We start from the raw sequence: 20,371 nt of genomic DNA on the forward strand, positions 1-20,371 counted from the left end.
AAAAAGTTATGTGAAACAGTTTAAAGTTGAACCGCATATTGATATTTGGGTGATTCATCTAAAGTGGAAAGAGAGGAAGTCATTCCAGACAGAGGAAAAAGCTTGAGCAAGAATAAGCATGGTGTGAACATCTGCCAGTGGAGGTACCAGCCTGCCCCAGAAGAGAAGAATATAGCTGGATATCTAGGGAGGAAAATTTAAGTACTCATTTTGGGGGTTTTTTTCCATTTACTTATAAAATCAGTATTATTGTCTGATATTGTCTGATAACAGACTTTTATCTCTAAGATATTTCAATAATATAAAAAGGAAGAAAGCCAATGTTTAGCAGGTACACACTGGAGACACTTTGTATTTAAATCTCATGTAGTCACAGTTTAACATCCAAATAACTGTGAGGTCATGATAACCCATAAACTGAGTAATTTTACTACAAAATAAGAAGATTCTAAAATTTCTTAGTTCAGGGTTGGGATAGGTGAAGCAAGGAAAAGATGGCTTTGGTCATGAATTTAATAATAACCCTAGTAGAGAAAATAAATCTTAAAATTATCCCATAAGCACTTCAAATGAAAAATCCAAAATTAAATCGGATGTTTCTTCCCCAGTTTTGCTTCTGCTCTTATATGCCCGATCTTGATCTCAGCTTGTACCATTATTTTACTAGTCCACTCAAGGTAGAAATTTGGGAGATATCCTGATTTCTTATTCCTTCTTTCTCTGCATTCACTGCCCCTTCCAAACAATCACCTAAGCTTATACATTTTCATCTAAGTGTATCTCCTTGACCTCTTCAGGCCCTCAACTCTGTCCTGCATTTCTATAAAACCTGTCAACTTCTTGACTTACATTGTCCTCAGCCCCCTCATTACTCTGTTAATGATCTTTTTAAAACAAATTTAACTTTCTCTGCTTAAAAACACTACAGTGGCTTCTTATTGCCTATTTAATTGAAGCTCAGTCTTAGTCTTTATAATTATTTCAGTGATTCACCCCACCTTTCTTAAGTTTTCTTCTCCTGGCCCTTTATGTTGAGTAGAATTCTCACTGGTAAGTGCAATACTTTTTCTAAAATTTAAATTCTAGATCTTCTTTACCCAACTTTTAGCCATCCTAGAGCAAAGAGAAGCCAATTCTTTATCAAATTACTCACCCAGATTAAGGGGCCATGCTCCATATTTTCAACTTTCAGATATAATTAATACAGACAACCGAGTGTCTAGCTGATCAATGTATATTATATTAAGTGTATAATATTTTCTTGTATGTTTTGCACTTGTTTGCTATTTTGAGTCATTATTTAGTTCATATTCTCAAGAATGTGGAAGAGAATATCACTCACTGCATGACACATTTATCCGTGTGGTTAAATATGGAAAATGAAGGAAAAAAAGAATAGAGGTAGGCAGAACCAGAAGCAGAAAACAGTAAGAAAAAACAAGGTAAACAGATTACAAATTCAGCAGAGAAAAAAGAAAAAGGAAATAAATCAACATTTATTGATCACTTTGTTTGCCAAACCTATACCAAGACTTTTAATATATGTTATGCTAGACAGAGAATACAGCTGGGAGAGTCATATGAACAAGGAGGATGGGGAGGTATGAAGGTTCTCTTCTACTTCCAAATTCCTTTTATAAAGTTTACATTTGCTTTTTACCAGTGTCTTCATCCATTCAGGCTGCTATAACATAATATCATAGACTGCATGGTTTATAAACAAAAAAAAAATTATTTATCACAGTTCAGGAGGCTAAGAAGTCCAAGATTAAGGCACGAAGAGATTCAGTGTCTAGTAAGGGCCTACTTTCTGATTGATAGATGGCCATCTTCTCTCTATATCCTCACAAGGTAGAAGGAGATAGGGAGCTTTGTGGGGTCTCTTTTATAGTGGCACTAATTTCATTCATGAGGGTTCTACCCTCATGACTTAATCACCTCCCAAAGATCCCACCTCCAAATATCATCATATAGGTTTCAACTTATGAATTTTGAGGGGACACAAACATTCAGTCTTTAGCACCCAGGTCCAATTATATAGCTAACACTTCCATATTTTTCCAACCTTCAGTTTAAAGATTACCTCAACAGGAAGGCTTTCCCTGATCACCATGATCAGTAGAACCTCTCATTTTCTCTATCACATTATCCTGTTTATTTGTGTTACATATAATAAAAATATCTCTAATTATTTTGTTTATTAACTACAGGCTGTGAGTTTCACGAGGTCAGGTATGTCTTATCTCCATTGCCTTTCTGGGGTCTAGCACAATGCCTAGTACAGAATTGGGCACAGTAACTACCTGTTGAGTATATGAATGACTCTTATCTGATAACATGTGTGTCTCTACATCCAATAGAAGTTAATTGAGGGCAAGAACAATTTCTCTTGGGTTTTTGTCACATTCGTAATGAATTAAGTATTGACTGCAACAATTATTTATATTTTGTCACCTGTGTGTTGAATAACATGTATTTTAACAATAACAATTTGCTATATTAATACACTAATATAATATTATGAGTAAAGGCAAACTATCATGATGAAATATTGGGAGAGTGAGAAAATCAGGGAAGGAAAGAAGAACAGTATGGTAAATAAAGCTATGATGTAAAATAAGTAAAATCTGGGGGTTCCAAAACCCTTGGCATACAAATGCCTTTAGTATCTTAGTAATTTTGTTACAAGGACCATAGTCCAAAAGAAGTACCTAACAGTTCCATTTATTAAGTAGTTAGTTCTGAACAATTTATTAAATATTTGTGCCCTGCCTAGTGGCCATTTGAAAAATAACACACATACACTAAAAGGGGAGATAATAGTTTTATTTCATGCTTAAATAACAAAAGTACTTGATGAAATGTGTGTACCTGTGGGACACCACTTATCTTCTCAAACCTTGGAATCACATCAGTCACTACAATTCTGTTTCATATTGATTTTTGGATGACACTTGATTTTTAATCATAGCAACCACCAAAAAGCCAGCTTCACAAAGACTGTCATCAAAGGAAAGTGCAATCTAATGTTGAAACTGAGAGCCACCAGTTCACACAATATCTGACTGATGTCAAGTATTGCTTTGTTTCCCCCAAATATTTAAAACAACCCATGTAACCCTGTGAATTAACAACAGCATCACAGGTACCTTGGAGCACAGTTTAGGAACAAGGAGAAGTGCTTTCAAGTCCAGGAGACCTTAATTCAAATCTTGAATCTACCTTGTTACCAATTTTGTGACCTTGACAAGTCATTGAAAACTTCCTAAGCTTTGCTTTCTTTATCTTAGAAATACAGATACCAATAATGCTCAGTTTTTGTGGAGATGAAATCAGACAAAAGCAAATACTTTTATACAACTGCAAGCACAGTTCTTGGCACAGAGGAAAGTTACAACAAGTGATAATTCCCTTCCCTTCCACAATAGAATCATGTGCTAATCCTGCCCAACCCCCTTTAATCCTTTTGTGGGCCACTATCTTGCATTACAGAAAACTTCTCACTGGATACCTGTTCACCATGTCCACCATGTTCAGAAAGGTTTTGGACTTTTTCCTTTGTTAGGAGACTCCACCTAATTTCTTTATATAGAGAAAACACATCTTTCTCCTGGTAATAAGTAGTCAATTACCATTGAAAATGTCCTTACATGCTTTTATTAATACTAGGCCTGGACTCTAAAAACTCAGACACAAGCTTTTCCCCACCTCTCACTTCTGTCTTCAGCTCCCTTTCACTACAGCCATAGCAGTGGAGATTTAGTTTGAATGGCACAAGATCAATGGAGTTAAAGAACAAAGAGATTCTACCTTTTCTTTCTCTCCCTCTTCTGTCTCCTCAGAAGCAAATATGGCTCAATGTGCTTAAAATAGGACCCTCATTATATTTGATTCCCTACCAATAGCCTCCACTGTCTTCACCATAGAAGTAGTCCCAAAAGCTTCACCCACTTTTCCAACATGAACCTGATTCCTCCAGCCTCTTTATAAAAGAATTGATAGAGACAAAGTTGATGCTTAATTTCCTTTGTTGGACAGTTAACTTGTCTTTTCTGTGAAGTCCATTTGGTAGGTGAGCTTTTCTCTGGGTACACAATACATAATATTACAGAGAAGACCTTCCAGTAAGACAGATCCAAGTTCAAATCTTGGCTCTACCATTCACTGAATTTGTGACTTGGAATTATGACTTTACCTCTCTAAGCTTTCATCTTCTTAACTGCAAAACAAAGATGATGATAATAAATAACTCAAAATAATAAATAACAGTGAAAAACAAAGTTGTCTATTAAATAATTAATAGTACAGATGAAGTGTTTAGCATAGTAGCACAGTAGCAGCTATGTAATAGATTCTCCATAAGTGATGGCATCATCATCTTCATCATCATCATCATCATCATCATTATTATCATTTTGTTCATAAAGGTAATTGAGTCTAACTGGATCAGTGCAAATCCATTGTTCTTGCTTCAGTGTTAGTCCTCCTAGGTGGAGGGTCTCACAGAACTCTGGAGAAAGGAGGCAGTTCATGATTAGCTACTACCATACTCCCTAGTCACTATGGCTCTTTTTGATTCAAAATGGAAATTCTTAAGCAGTGAGTCACATCATAGCCACCATGCCAAGCTCCAGCCACAAAATTAGTATACAAATTTGAAAATTTGACCTATATATGCAATATAACTTGCATACTAAATGTGTAAGGCATAAGGGAAAAAGTAATGAAACCCTTAATTTTATTTACATTTCTATGTTTGTACAACTTTTGGGTTGTTTTATTGACTAAAACAAAATTCCTGTAGTTCTCTATCAGGTGTCATAAGAATATTTCCTTTTTAAAATATTGTTTCAAAATATTATTTCAATGTAACTATAAGTTACATTTAGATTCATAGAGTGTTAGTACTAGACAGAAAATAACATTAATTCCTTTCATCTATTACCTTCATTTTACTGGTGAAATGAATAAGGTACACAGAAGAACACTGACTTGTGCAAGATAACCCGATTAATAAATGATAAAGCAGGAATAGAATAGAAATATGCCACCTTGCAACTGAAATAGTTTTGACAAAACTTAACATATTTTATACCTTTCCATGGTACAATTTCTCAAACTTGGGTCTCCTGTAGTTATAAATTTCTACAAAGATGTGTAATGGCTTTACTCTCTATTCTGTCACCTTAAAATTTTATCATGAATTTCTTATGCTAAGCCTTTGAAATAGTTTTCAAAATCCATGAGAACACAGATTTCCCTCTTCATCTCCAAAATTTCCATCAATCCTACCCTCTTTCCTATCCCTCTTCAACTCTGGAGCTGGATTTTTAGTCTCAGATGTGCTCACAGCTGAGCACACTAGGAGGCAGCACAATATAAGGGAAGATCATAAGACTGGAACCCCAGAATCCTGCCTCTATGTTGGATCTTCGTCTAATTATCTCTGTAAGCATGGACCTCACTGAGTCTCAAAACCCACTTGTAGAAAATGAAAGAATTTGACTAGAAATGTTTTTTTAAATAATTAACACATATCAGATATACCCAGGTTTTTCACAGGCAAATATTCTCTTACAAACCTAACCAAAAGTAACCCCCAAAACAAAACTTAAGCCTCAAGTTAAAGAAATGGATGTTTCTTTGCAATACCCAAAAACTTGAGCCTGTCACTATGTCGGGCAATAAAACGTATAATAAGAGTTTCTGACTATTACCAATTAGGTATAAGACAGAACACATTTCACTTACTACATTTTTGTGTTCAAGTATATTCTTTCTTTGACTTAACAAAATATTTCTAAATGTTACATTATTATTTTAAACTAACAAGTACTAATGAATGAGAAAACTGAAAAATACTAAAAATTATCTTTCGAATTGAAATTAACTTAAGATTTAAGAAAAAAAGAAATGAAGATAACTGCTGTGCATAAGTTTATATTGCTACTTCCCCATGGGTATAGACAAGACATTTTTATATGTGGAAGAAAATGAGACTTTGGTATTTTACTTTCCCCAGTGCCATCTCACTATCTGTTTAACTGGCAATAATAATTTTAATTATAGAAGTTTAAACTCATACTTTTTTTAACATGTTCATTTGTCTTTATAAAGTTTTATTCTTGTACCAATGTTGGTCATTACATTCAATGAACAGATTTAGAATGAAGATTCAGCAGGCTAGATTAATCATGAGAAAACTAGAAATGTTAGGAAGAAGTCATGAGAAAACTGAAGAAATTGAAGATAAGACCACCTGTTAAATAGCACTTGTGCATAAATATGACTAAGGGATGAAAAAAAAAACAGTTGGTCAGTGATAGACTTTCCTCTTAGAACTCTTAAGGAAGTTCTCCCCTTACATGTGTATATACCATATATACACATGTATGTGTATATATATATATATATATATATATATATATATACACATGTATGTATATATATCTATATGTATATATCATATACTCACATACAGCTTACCATAAGTCAGTCCTGTGTTGTAATGAGATATAGCTTATCTCCCCAATTAGATTATAAATTTCCAGGGGCCATGGGTGACATTTTATCTTTCTTTGGAAAGTCCACAGTTCTTTGCACAGTGCCAGGCATATAAACAGGCATTCAAAAAATATCTGATGAATAAATGGACTCATTTAAATTAGAAAAGCAAAATATTTTAGTACTTAGCTCAGAGAAACATATGCACTTCTCCTAGTGCTCTATAGTGACTTAAATTCTAGAGCCCCAATCTTTAAATCTGAGCCAAATAAAGATATTGCCATCTTGGTTAACCAATGTTTAAATGTTTACTTTCCTTGTCCTATATTATTATATCTCTCAGGATTCTTTTGTTCATCCAGCTAATGAAATGAGGATTGGGGAACTTCACCCTTCATTAGCTGAGACCCCTCTGTACCCACCCAAACTTGTTCTGCTAGGGAAGGACAAAAAAGGTAACATTGTGAACCTGATGTGGAAAATATGCCACAAATGCATGTGCATGATGAATCACCAGTTGTAAATGATGACACACCATAGTCTGTAGAAATATTTTACAAATATATATTCCTAACATTGTTATGCTATCTGTTTTTCATACTTGCTTTTCTGTGTTTATTCTTGTCAGTGTGCATAGCATTATAACATTTTCCCCTTTACATTTCAGAATCAACTGATGAGTCTGAAGTTGACAAAACTCACTGTCTGAATAACAGTGTTTCCTCAGGCACTTACTCAGACTACTCACCTTCCCAGGCTTCCTCAGGATCCTCTAACACCCGGGTTAAAGTGGGGTCCTTGCAGACAACAGCTAAAGATGCAGTACATAATTCTTTGTGGGGTAACAGGTGTGTTTAGAATTCCCTTTTTTCTGTTCCCAAGTGCTTTCTTTCAGCAACTTTAAAAAAAATCGAATCTTAATTTTTGAATTGTATTCAGCACATGAGTGGCGTAGAAGACAGAACGGGCAGGTAAGCAAAAACAGTTCCCCTGGGACTTCCAGGAGAGGATGAATGGTTTCAAGCAGCAAAACCATTGTTTAAGGGAGAGACAGTGGGAGATTATCAGGTTGAGATGATAGGACAAGAAATTTTATTTTTTTGTAATTTTTTTTTAAAAAATTTTTTTGAGAGAGAGAGAGCATGTGCACATGCAAGTGGGGGTGGAACAGAGAGAGAGGGAGAGAGAGAATCCCAAGCAGACTCCTCACTGTCAGCATAGAACCCAAAGCAGGCTCCATCTCACAAACTGTGAGATCATGACCTGAGCTGAAATCAAGAGTCAGAGGCTTAACTGACTGAGTCATCCAGGCATCCCTTATAAATCAGAAACCAAAAGCCCTGTTTGCCCAATACTTATTTATGACGCATGTGCGCATTTCACTATCCAAAATGGGTTAAAGTAAGATGCATGGAAAGCACTTATTGCCTAGTGTGAAGTAAATAATAAAATTTTCAATGCTATCATCATCATCATCATCGTTATCATCATCATCAATTTATCATCAGCTGGAAAAGTTAGGATGTAAGTAAAAATATTTAATCTTTCCAAAATAGTTCCTACTATATTATTTCCATTTTACAAATGAAAAATTAAAAGACAAAGAGCACAATAGAGTGACTCCATGAGGTAGTACTCACCCGGTTCTGATTCTTTGTTTTGTAACTTGCTGCTATGTTTTATGCTATAAACAGCAAATACAAATCATCATATGATATAGGTAGTCACTGATTTTGACTCATATTTTATTGATAACATCAGTACTGTTAGCAAGATATTCTTTGGTAATTAATTAATAACTATTTCTACCTTTCAATGCCCGTGATGAAAATATTAACTACCTTTCAATGCCCGTGATGAAAATATTAACTCTTTCTACCTTTCAATGCCCGTGATGAAAATATTAGCAAAAACAAAAATCTCTCACTGATAAAAAAATATATAATTCAATGTTATAACTGTGCAAATCATTTACAATAAACCTAGAAAAATGAACATCTTCTAGAGATACTTTGGTCACTAGTGTAAACAGGCCAATGACCAAAATATATAATATAATATAATATAATATAATATAATATAATATAATTTACATTCTAAGAAAATGTGTTCTCTATACAATGGATTTAACGTCTTCAATACCTGACCTTCAAATATATGCTATTTGAAGATAGTCTGGGTTCATTAGACATATCAAGTATTTATAAGAAAGGTACTCTCAAACAATAGTTTGGAAATGTAAGAAACAGAAGTTCCAGGATGAGGACCAGGAAGGAATCAGGGGATTCTAATTATGGGACAAGTTTCAGGACCATTACTGAAGACCCATCCATTTCTCTCACTCATTTAATCATCCAACAAACACCTACTATGTGCCTACGATGCTAGGCTTGAAGAGAAAAAAAAATTTCTGCCCTCATGAGTTTACATTCTAGCAGAGGACACACGACAAAACGCGATAAATAAAATAGGTAAGTAAATTATATGATATGTTAGAAGGTGATAATTACAAGGAGGAAATAAAAGTCAGAGAAAGGTATAGGGGTAGATATGAAATAATAATGCTCTTAGTCATAAGTGAGGTGTGGTTGGATGATCCATTAACAAAGAATTGTGGCATTTTTGGATGATGCTTCTCTTCCTGACAAAGACCCAGCTCTTCCTCATTTTCATGTTTCTTCTTCCCACTGTCTTCACAGGATTGCACCATCTTTCCCACAGCCTCTTGATTCAAAGCCATTACTCAGCCAGCGGGAGGCTGTTCCCCCAGGGAATCTACCACAGCGTCCTGACCGGCTGCCAATGAGTGATGCCTTCACTGACAACTGGACTGATGGTTCACATTATGATAACACAGGGTTTGTTGCAGAGGAGACCACAGGCGAGAATGCCAACAACAATCCTCTCTTAAGTTCAAAATCTAGAAGCACATCTTCTCACGGACGCAGACCTTTGATTAGGCAGGATAGGATTGTTGGTGTTCCCCTGGAACTTGAGCAGTCTACACACAGACACACACCAGAAACAGAAGTGCCTCCTTCCAATCCTTGGCAGAATTGGACCAGAACCCCTAGTCCTTTTGAAGACAGGACCGCTTTCCCTTCCAAATTAGAGACAACCCCCACCACCAGCCCATTGCCTGAAAGGAAAGAACATATAAAAGAATCTGTTGAAATACCTAGTCCTTTTTCTCCAGGAGTACCATGGGAGTATCACGATTCCAATCCCAACAGGAGTCTTAGCAATGTCTTTTCTCAAATCCACTGCCGCCCAGAATCTTCTAAAGGTGTTATTTCCATTAGCAAAAGCACAGAGAGGCTTTCCCCACTAATGAAAGATATCAAGTCCAATAAATTCAAAAAGTCGCAGAGTATCGATGAGATTGACATTGGTACGTACAAGGTTTATAATATACCATTAGAAAACTATGCTTCTGGGAGTGATCACTTAGGAAGCCATGAACGACCAGATAAAATGTTGGGACCAGAGCATGGTATGTCCAGTATGTCTCGAAGCCAGTCAGTCCCAATGCTGGATGATGAGATGCTCACTTATGGAAGTAGTAAAGGGCCACAACAACAGAAGGCTTCCATGACAAAAAAAGTCTATCAGTTTGACCAAAGCTTCAATCCCCAAGGAGCAGTGGAAGTTAAAGCCGAAAAGAGGATACCACCCCCCTTTCAACACAATTCTGAGTACGTGCAACAGCCCAGCAAAAACATCGCCAAGGATTTGGTTAGTCCTAGAGCTTACAGAGGATACCCACCAATGGAGCAAATGTTCTCATTTTCTCAGCCATCTGTTAATGAGGATGCTGTGGTGAATGCCCAGTTTGCAAGCCAAGGTGCCAGGGCAGGCTTCTTGAGAAGAGCTGACTCCCTGGCGAGCTCCACAGAAATGGCCATGTTTAGAAGGGTCAGTGAACCTCATGAGCTGCCTCCGAGTGATAGGTACGGCAGACCTCCATATAGGGGAGGTCTGGATCGCCAAAGCAGCGTTTCAGTGACTGAGTCCCAGTTCCTGAAAAGGAATGGCAGGTATGAAGATGAACACCCTTCATATCAAGAAGTGAAAGCTCAGGCGGGAAGTTTTCCAGTTAAAAACCTTACCCAGAGGAGGCCACTGTCTGCAAGAAGCTACAGTACAGAGAGTTACGGTGCCTCCCAAACCAGGCCAGTTTCAGCTAGGCCTACTATGGCAGCTCTTTTGGAAAAAATACCATCTGACTATAACTTGGGTAACTATGGTGACAAGCCATCAGATAACAGTGATATAAAGACGAGGCCTACTCCTGTGAAGGGAGAGGAGAGCTGTGGTAAAATGCCTGCAGACTGGAGACAACAGCTGCTTAGACATATAGAAGCTAGAAGGTTAGACAGGGTATGTCTGGCATTTCTCTGTAAGAATATCCCTCCTGCCTTTAGTTTTACTTTATTGGCATTTCTAAGCACATGTAGTGAAGCATGAACTACATGAATGAATAGATGATCAGCATTTTATTTATCTCTATATTGTGGGGAAATCGATCATAATAGTTTCTCATGGATATTGTTTACTGCTCTTCGAGAGTCCATAACCTGTAGGTGAATGATTTATCAGATCTAGCCTAAATATTGTTAGTAAGAAAGAATTTGACTCTATTATATGGGACGGTGCTTCAATTGCTTTCTGGCCATTAAGGCAGAATGCCTCTCCTAGGACACAGAACTGTTCTCTAGTGACCTAAGGAGTACGATTTTTATTGAATCTATAAAAAGTGAGTATTTTGCCCCTTTATGCACAGACTCACTTATAATAAAGTCAAGCCTAATTTGTTTATAAAATTTGCATACAGTTACTGCTATGGGACTCGTAAACTTATTACTTCTAATGAGCAATAATCTTCCCAGCAAGAAACAGAAAGATAAAATAAGCAGAGATTAAATGCCCTCCTACACATTACTTTATTAAATAAAAAATCCTGCCACTTCAAATGTTGGCTTTTATAAAGAAATAAGTGTTTAAATTCAAATAATACTATAGGCAACAAAAATAGCTGATGTCTTTATGAAGACTACAAAGGTACAAATTAGTGTGTATATTGCAACAACAACGCAAAAGGAAATTAATCCCAATTCAGTTAAAAACTGAGTCATAATAAAGCATGGAATTAATAGTGATTGAGGAGAGTAAAATATATATATATATATATATATATATATATATATATATATATACATATACTATTTTAAAGCTGAGAATGACTTTTTGTTGCCTGTTCAGATCTATCTCTCTAAGAAAAATCTGGTATTCCATTTTGTAGAACTATGATCAATTGACCATTATCAGTGAGTATACTTCATGGCTTTGGTGTAGAGGGCTTTGCGTACTCTGCATTGACCTTAGAATCCTCAGGTCTCTTGTAAAAATAGAGCCTTTGTTCTCATTTCCTAGGGTTGAAAAACTTAGTGTAAATTGGGGCTCTGGGTACTAATTAATAATATACCATTAGAAAGTTTTGCTCAATAGTTTTATTATTTTACTTGGTGTCCTGTTAAAAACACAGGTCACTGCATTTATTATATATTTCTTTAATATTGAATTTTATGTTTTCAGGTATACTCTTTTTAAGTAATTATATTGTTTGGAGGTCGTGTCTACATGACAAGAACACAATTATTTTTAGGGAAAAGTGAACTGATAAATGGGGGTGTGGGTGTTAGTTTTTCAATGTGGAAATTGGTTCTGCCTTGCAAAATATTTCATCAGAATGTCTGTTTCAAATAGGTGTGCTCAGTCCCATTGAAGGGAGCCTCATCAAAGCCTCATGACTGGCTGTCAGTGGGAGACACCTGGTCAGTTGTCACCATGCCTTACCTCAACTTTTACCCTCCATGTAGACAGATAACTTGGAGGGCGAAAATATTTGGGGCCAAATAATACAGTACAGTTTGGGAACTCTGGCCTCGTGTAGACACGACCATACGTAACAGGGTAAGATGAACTAGTCAAGAAAGGTTATAAGAAGCTTTTCGGAGCATATGTGCAATGGCTAGTAATTTGAGGCAAGAGAAGAGTGAGTGAGAACAAAGCATGAGAAAGAAGACAAAATTCTAAGCATTTGGTACCATCATTTATTTACTGGTTTCTCAGATAAACAGTTCCTCTCCTTTGATCAGAGCTACTCTGCTAGCTGGAGCAGGAATTTGGAAAGAGGAAAATAGGTCTGGGGGAGGGGGATTTGGATCAGCAGAAGTTTGGAAGCCTCCTGCCAATCCCAGATCCAGATAATTAAAAGTAAACTCATGCGTGTTTCCTATTGCTGTGCCCACACCTTCCTTTTTAATTAGCTTCCACGTTTCCCCTGTATGTTTATAATTCCCTCAGTCTGTCTTTCATTCCTCAGATCAACTTCAATGTATGTGCAATAGCTTCTTATTTTATTCCAAGAAATTAAGTTACCTGAGAGTATTGCTTCAAGCCACTGGGTTCTGAAAGTTCTTTTTCTTGTTTCCTCCACGTAACATTTCTTCCCCCCTCTCAATGGAGTTATTGAGCTTTTCAGGCTGTATCTTACTTAAGACTTTCCAGCTATTCACAAACATGAATTCAGGGTACTGAAGCACAGTCTCGTTATATAAAACTAGTTTAGACATAGCTGTGCTACTTCACATACTGTTCAAAGTCAGACTGCACCGGAGATTTGGTGTGTTTCTTTCCCAGTGAAATTTAGGTGAAGATTTCAATCCGGATATCAAATAGTTATGTTAGAAACCATAAGATCTTTGTCCATTCTTCGTAAGACAGAACTGCCTAGAGGCCTGGACATTGGATAAGCTTAACAGCCCAAAATGGTGTTGGTTAAGGATCTTGCCCAGTGTTGACCTTGGAGAGGCAGCTACAGATAAAAGATGCTGTTTTCTCCTGTAGTTTAACCTCAAGGCTCATGCTTCCACTACAGAGTCCCACTGTGACTGAGAGAATTTAAAACCTGAACCCCTATGTCCGAGATTGCTACTCTTCTGCAGGAACTAAGAAGGCACTAGACTGAAGTAATTTTAAACCTTAAGGAATCATTCAGGTGCTAGATTGAAATGTTCAGTGTCCTTTTCAACTTTGGCATGGTGACAATGAAAAATCTCTGGATGAAATAATCAAGGATCCATAACAAATGTGATTGGTAGACAAGCACACACCATCAGGAGTATAGTCTTTCAACTGAGTTCAGTAAAACTGATGCTAAAAGTCATTACTTTGCAAACAACGCCCTCAGAATAGAATAGCTGTTTGCTGTTATTGTTCAAGAACATTCAGTCTTTAAAAAGTGTACTAAGTTAATTTGTGTAGTTTTTTTTAATCCAAAATAAGAGAATTACTTAAAAGGGCCAAATACTGTTAATTATTACATTTTTATGAGAGTTGGAAAGTGAAGATTGTACTAATGGAAGCTATTTGATGACAGGGTCTACAAAATGTTTTAATTTAAATGATGTTCTGTAGAAAAAAATTAACTAGCTATCAGACACTTGGGATAACTTTAGATGCACCGATTGAAGGATAACCACGATGCAGATATCACCAGAGTGCTCTAGATAGTTAGGTATTTTTGATACATAGCACTGTGCTCGCTTCGGCAGCACATATACTAAAATTGATACATAGCATTAATAGTTCAAATCAAAATTCCTATAGATTCATCATGAAATTTCTCCATTTTAAAATGTAATTTTTAAGCAACAAAAAAAACCCTTAGAATCCTCAGATCCACATACAAGTTATTTGACTGATTTTACTAAATTAATCAGTAAATTCAGTTAGCCAATAGTCAGATTGAATGATTTTTTGACCAGATCTTTTTCTGAGTTGCTGTAATTATGTCTATAGACAGAAATAAAGGACACTGATTTTGGCTTTAACATTGTAGTACATCCATTTTAAGGCAGCATTAGAAGCTGGCATTTGTCTTTTGTATGTGTTTATCTCACAATGTGAAAGAGACCATGAGATTTGCAGCTGGCAGAATTTGATTAAGATCGCACTGTTTGAAATTTTTGAATCAATAGACTACCACAGATGAACAACATTTGTCCAAAGTCACTACTATCATGATATAAAAGAGATAGGTTTTATGCCTTTGAGTTAGCAGCAAATGTAAAACAGAATGTATTCTTGCTTTTTTGTCTTTTCTGTAGTTTTGGATGGTACTCATTATGTGCATAACTAACACTGTTTACTGTATGCTTCTGTCTGATCAAGTGCATGTTTAAAAGGAAGTTACTGTTTGCCCGCTTAAAGTTAAATGTTATAAATTTAAACATGTTCATGTAATAATCAGTTTGTTGAGCATGTGTTCACACCCTGTCACATGATTATTTCCTCTACTCAGAATGCTGCTTACAAACACAACACAGTTAACCTTGGCATGCTGCCCTATGGAGGTATTTCAGCAATGCATGCAGGCAGAAGCATGACTTTAAACTTGCAGACTAAGTCTAAATTTGATCTACAAGAACTACCTCTTCAGAAAGTAAGTATGGACTGCCTTACATGTGTCAGCATACCAAAGCCAATTAATGTTGTTTGTTCACTTAATGTGTTTAGGCTGTACATACAACCCTGCTTATAGACTCTCCTGAGTTCAAAAAGCACAAGGGCAAATGATGCGGAGCCCAAACTCTTAGCTGCTAAATGAATCTTTGGAGCTAGAACGATTCGCAGGTTCCTGCTTAATAGCTTTGCTTTTTGGATTGAGCAGGCACATGGCTTTTTGAGTTGCTCTAAGGCTCATTTTCTTATTACCCATTTCTTTTTCTTTTCTTCTTTGTTTTCCTTTCTTTCGTGTGTGTGTAGATATATAAACATATATTTTTAAACCTTTTCAGAGATAGCCCTATGTTCCCTTGCTGACACATTCTGAGAACAGAGCTAGAAATTATTGTTGGATTTCAGTTGATTCCTTTGGAAACGACATAGAGACCTAAATTAGAATGGAAATGAAGTGTTTGGCAATTCTCGATGCTCCTTCAGCCCATTGTCTTTATGAGAAATATTACACAGACATAAAACATGAGGAGCAAGTTGTGGTTTAGCTAGCAAATTGTTACTCACCCTAGACTAATGGGAAAGGAGCACATTAGCATGGCCTTAAGTGAAATTGTGGGCTAATTTGAAATGAAATATACTGGAAGAGGAAACATTTCCATTGTCAAAAGAACATTTCTGCTGTTTTATTCAGGCAAAACTGAGAATGCATATTTTACCTGTTGAAATGGATTAATGCTTCTGTCTTAGTTACATTTTGATGGAGGCTAATGAGTCATTTTCACACAATATGTCATTATGACTATATTATTAATATAGTCATTAACCTAGTAAGTTTTATGAAAAAAAGCAATGCAAAGTAGGGATAACAGAATGACAGTAGCCTCCAAACACTTCTCTCATAATAAAATTGATGAACATAAGAAAAAAAAAACCCATCCCAGCAAAATGAGGGTCAAAAGACCTTGAATCCATGTTTTATTGTCAAATTAGTCTTAATAACAATCCCTGACTCTGGATAGTTTGCTTCCTACTGTGAATAGAGGAATAAAACCAAAGAGACATTTATATTCACAGCTTTTTCCTCACCCACAATTATTTTGGAAAGAAAAAAAAAAGACTAAATTAAGAACTTTTGAATGTTGTTTTTCCTGTCCTCAGTCTCCTGTGGCAGGACAAGGGGTGTGTAGGTAACTTTCCTTCCAGGGAGAAGAACAAACCCTGGTTTGTGGTGTTTGCTAATGTCTGTGATGTAACCACTCCCTCTATGGCCAAATTCAAGGTACTAACTTAACATCGCTGAACACAGAACTGGGACATGAGTCCAATTAGCTCTCAAGAGCTAGTACAAGTCAGCTCCAGCACACTATCAGCAAGACCCTTTCTATGGCAGCCTCTACTTTAATGGAACCTTTTCTTCATGTCCCCTCAGATGCTCAGGGTTCTCATCTTCTGCCTCACAAAACCAGCATTCAAAAGACCCTGAAATGTGTTTGCACTAAGGAGTAAATGAGACATCACAACTGAAATAGGTATCTCCCCTGGAGGGCTTGGCACTTGATAGAAATCAAACCCTTAAACTAAGAGGGTGGAATTTCAAAATTCAGTGAGCAGATTAGAGACATGTTGATAGGAAGGGAGCTATTGCTTGAACCCCCTCAAATTATATGGAAAACCCCTTATTTTGTTTAATGTTTAGTCCTATTTGCTTATCCATCTATAGAATGACATAAATATATTCTGAAAAATGGGGCTATACTTGAAACATATATTTCTCAATGTCTGCAGTGTTCCCCAGATATAAATTCGGTACCTCAGTGTTGCTGTATTAATTTTCTGATCTTGTGTGGGGTAGCCTAGAAAATGCATTCATTAACTGTTACTATAGCTCTAAGATCATTTATATTGGAAATATTACAGAGTTATCATATTTGGAGACTTTTCAACCTTCCTCGGTTAGGTACAGAGATGAGCTAAAGAAATTCTCTTTGGAAGCTGCATTAAACTGCAAACCAAGAATAATTCAAGTATTGAAAGATTCCATCTCAAAACGAATTATCATCAATATGTTATTATCCACACCAGGGAGAGAGAGAGAGAGAGAGAGAGAGAGAGAGAGAGAGAGAGAGAGAGAGAAGGCAAGGGAGGGAAAAAAGAATACCGACAGGGCAACTACTCCATTACCCCTAAGAGATTTTATGACCCTAAATTATCAGTTTAAGGCCTATAAACTTTGAGCTTTAGACATCTGGGACAACTTTCCTACCTGCTGACAGTGCAGGAACTTTATTAGGTATGGGCACTGAGTGTTCGATATCTCAATAATACTCCTGACCCTGCTTACTCCCATGGATTCCAGTCTGTCTCTGCCCCGTTATCTTTGTGCTCAGGCACATCTCTTCCACAGAGCTTCTTTAATTTGAAAATTTCTTTGGTTTCTCTGCCAAGTTTTAGAGACAGCCTCTCTTAAAATTTTCCTTTCTTGGCTCCACTGACCATTGCTAACAGATCCTATGTTTGAGGCTTAATTTCCCTGAACCCTTCTCACCAGGAGACAGGCAAAAATTATTTTCCTTTGCATAAAAACCTATTACAACACTTTCGCTACTTAAGATAATAAAAATTAATGTCAGTAATTTAAGATTTCTTTTCAGTCTCTAAATGCTTGTGAGCCACGAGAATTTCATTGAAAATATAGAGTAAGATCAATTTATAAACAAACATTTTCAGTAGATAAAATTGACAAAACTGTTCATGTTCCCGTGGAAATACTGAGCTCTTTTTATTTATAAAATTCCTAAATGACAATCCTGGCCATCCTTAGTTAGGTGCTGTGGTAAATGACTCTGAATGTCGAAGGAATCTAAATTAGCATTTTCATGCATTACCATGTAAGCACTGGAATTCAAGGTGCAGCTACTTTTGTGTAGGTAGTGCCCTACCCGGGGAACATTCAGGGCTGAAATCCACACTCTTTCCCCATACTCTGTTTTCAAGCCTTAACCTCTCTCAATTAAGAGAAAGGAGCACTGTTTGTATTTTCTCTGTCACACTGAGACTATATTTTTGCAGGTTGCCCAGAGAGGGCACCTTTCAGTGCTTCTGACCTCCCCCTACCTCCATTTTTGGTAATTGACAGAAAGTCACTATTTGTGCTAACTGAGGTCCTGACTCAGTGTATTATTTGTTTTTTGGTTTGAGTTTTTATTTGAGCTACCAAAAATATCTAGTTTTTTTTTTCAAATTTTTAAACAAATTTGTAATAAATTATTTAAAGGATAAAGCTGTTTGTGAATGAAGATCAAAGAATCTATACTTCTATTTTAAAAGTGAATATTTATGTAGATGAAAAGAAAAGACTTTCCCAGATTTTTCTGTGCATTGAATATTTCTAATTTGTTCATATTTATTACATGCCTGGTCAAGTATTAAACATTTTTCATGAATTACAAGCCACATATAGGCTCCATACTATGAACAGTAAATTACATATTCTATGGTAATTTTATGACATCTGTTAAGATATTAACAGAATGTTAATAAATACAACAAAATTATTTTATTATTTTTTAAATGTTTTATTTCTTTTTGAGAGAGAGAGAGCATCAGCAGGAGAGGGGAACAGAGTAGTGGGGCCCAGGATCCAAAGCGGGCTCTGTGCTGACAGCAGCAAGCTCAATGCGGGTCTCAAACTCACAAACCATGAGATCATGACCTGAGCTGAAGTCGGATGCTTAGCTGACTGAGCCACCCAGGTGCCACAAAATTATTTTAATATTTAATATTCTTTAGTGTTTTTATTCATTGATATTTATTTTAATTTCCTAAAAAAATTAATAGTACTTATAACCAGAACACTTAACCTATATAAATCAGCTATTAAATTATAAAATTATTAATATTTTCTATCTATTCATTTATTTATTTATTCATTCATTCATTTATCATTTATTTACTGCCTCTCCAAAAAGCATTTAAAGCAACTTTCTATGACATTATTAATGGTTCCATGTGCTTCTTTGGATGTGTTCTGTTGTAATTGAGCTTAGCTATTGTCTTGAAATTTTATGTTATTAGAGAGAAATCTAATATTGTAAAATGTCAGTTCAAATTGCCATTTTTATTATCCAGATTAATGGTAGAATAAGAATTTCAACAAGAGAATAAAGACTAGGATTTATTAAGAATCTACTGTGTACCTGGTACCATTAGGTACCTTAAATATCTTTTTTCACACTACCCTCATAAATCCTCAAAGGAAGTATTTATCTCATTGTACAAATGAGGAAACTGAGGCTCACGTGTCACACAAAGGAACTTACCTCAATTCTGTTTTACTACTGTAACCCTGGCACTTAACATGGGAGTAGGCAAAATTTGAATCTGACTCTGCTTGGCACCCTGGTCCCTGCTGTTTTTACTGTACAATGAAGCCTTCTCAAATATTTACAAAACCTGGCATTTTCAGAGAACATAACTCAAAATAGTTGATAAAGTTTGTTCATATACATTATGATCTCACACCATCTTCACAATAATCCAGAAAAATAGATATTATGGAATGGAGAAGAGAATACACAAGTCGAATATATTAACTAATCCAATACCTATCATGACCCAAATCATTCCCTCTGTGCTACAGACACAGGGCTCTCTTAGCAGAATTTAGTAAATGCTTAATGTTACCTTAAGTAACTTTACCTTACCTTTACCTTAAAGTTACCTCATGCTCATCCATTTCCTGGGCACTCAGTATCACCAGGAAATATGCTTGATGGCAGGGAAAGGCCAAAGATTGTGAACCCCCCAAAATCACAAGTTAATCATTCCTGCTACTGCAGCCCCAGAGACAAGTGGGACTGGGGAAGAAATCACTGGCCTCTTCTAATTCCACCTCTGCAGGTGTGTGGCTGGGGTATAGCATGATCTCTTCCACATTGAAGAAACTGATACTTTTTTGTCTTGTTCTTTTCTTTTCAACTTCTACCACCATATTATACCATAGCACCCACTACTTAGTGCCTTATTGAAACAGACACTAATATAAATTACAATTTCAGAGGAAGGGAAGTTGAAATGATGGAAATATATGTATTAAATAATCTTTTCATAGAATTTTGCCTGGAAGAAGATGACTTTGCTACCTGTTTTATTACTTGATACTCATCCTACTATCTTTTGAATTAGAGAAATTTAGATAGAAATGTTTGCAACTACTTAAAATTATTTTTTAAATTTCTAATGTCCTTTCTTACTGGATCTATGCACATGATTCAGGATCAAATAGTACCAACATTTGATATGCATTTATTCACCCTACTCTCATGGGTTACTTAATGCCATTTTT

At 36.0% G+C, this 20,371-nt stretch overlaps 1 protein-coding gene across 1 annotated transcript in view; it reads left to right on the forward strand.

Annotated features, from left to right (window-relative positions):
- The window catches only part of LRRC7 (leucine rich repeat containing 7), a 564,537-nt gene that overhangs the window by 465,857 nt on the left and 78,309 nt on the right, over window positions 1-20,371 (forward strand). Inside the window, exons 19-22 of the mRNA XM_042951516.1 lie at window positions 6,848-6,959; window positions 7,172-7,352; window positions 9,204-10,884; window positions 14,870-15,010. Of these exons, the coding sequence (XP_042807450.1) occupies window positions 6,848-6,959; window positions 7,172-7,352; window positions 9,204-10,884; window positions 14,870-15,010 (2,115 nt within the window). The remainder of the gene's footprint in view (window positions 1-6,847; window positions 6,960-7,171; window positions 7,353-9,203; window positions 10,885-14,869; window positions 15,011-20,371) is intronic.

The sequence above is a fragment of the Panthera leo genome, chromosome C1 (genome assembly GCF_018350215.1).
Source record: "Panthera leo isolate Ple1 chromosome C1, P.leo_Ple1_pat1.1, whole genome shotgun sequence".
NCBI lineage: Eukaryota > Metazoa > Chordata > Mammalia > Carnivora > Felidae > Panthera > Panthera leo.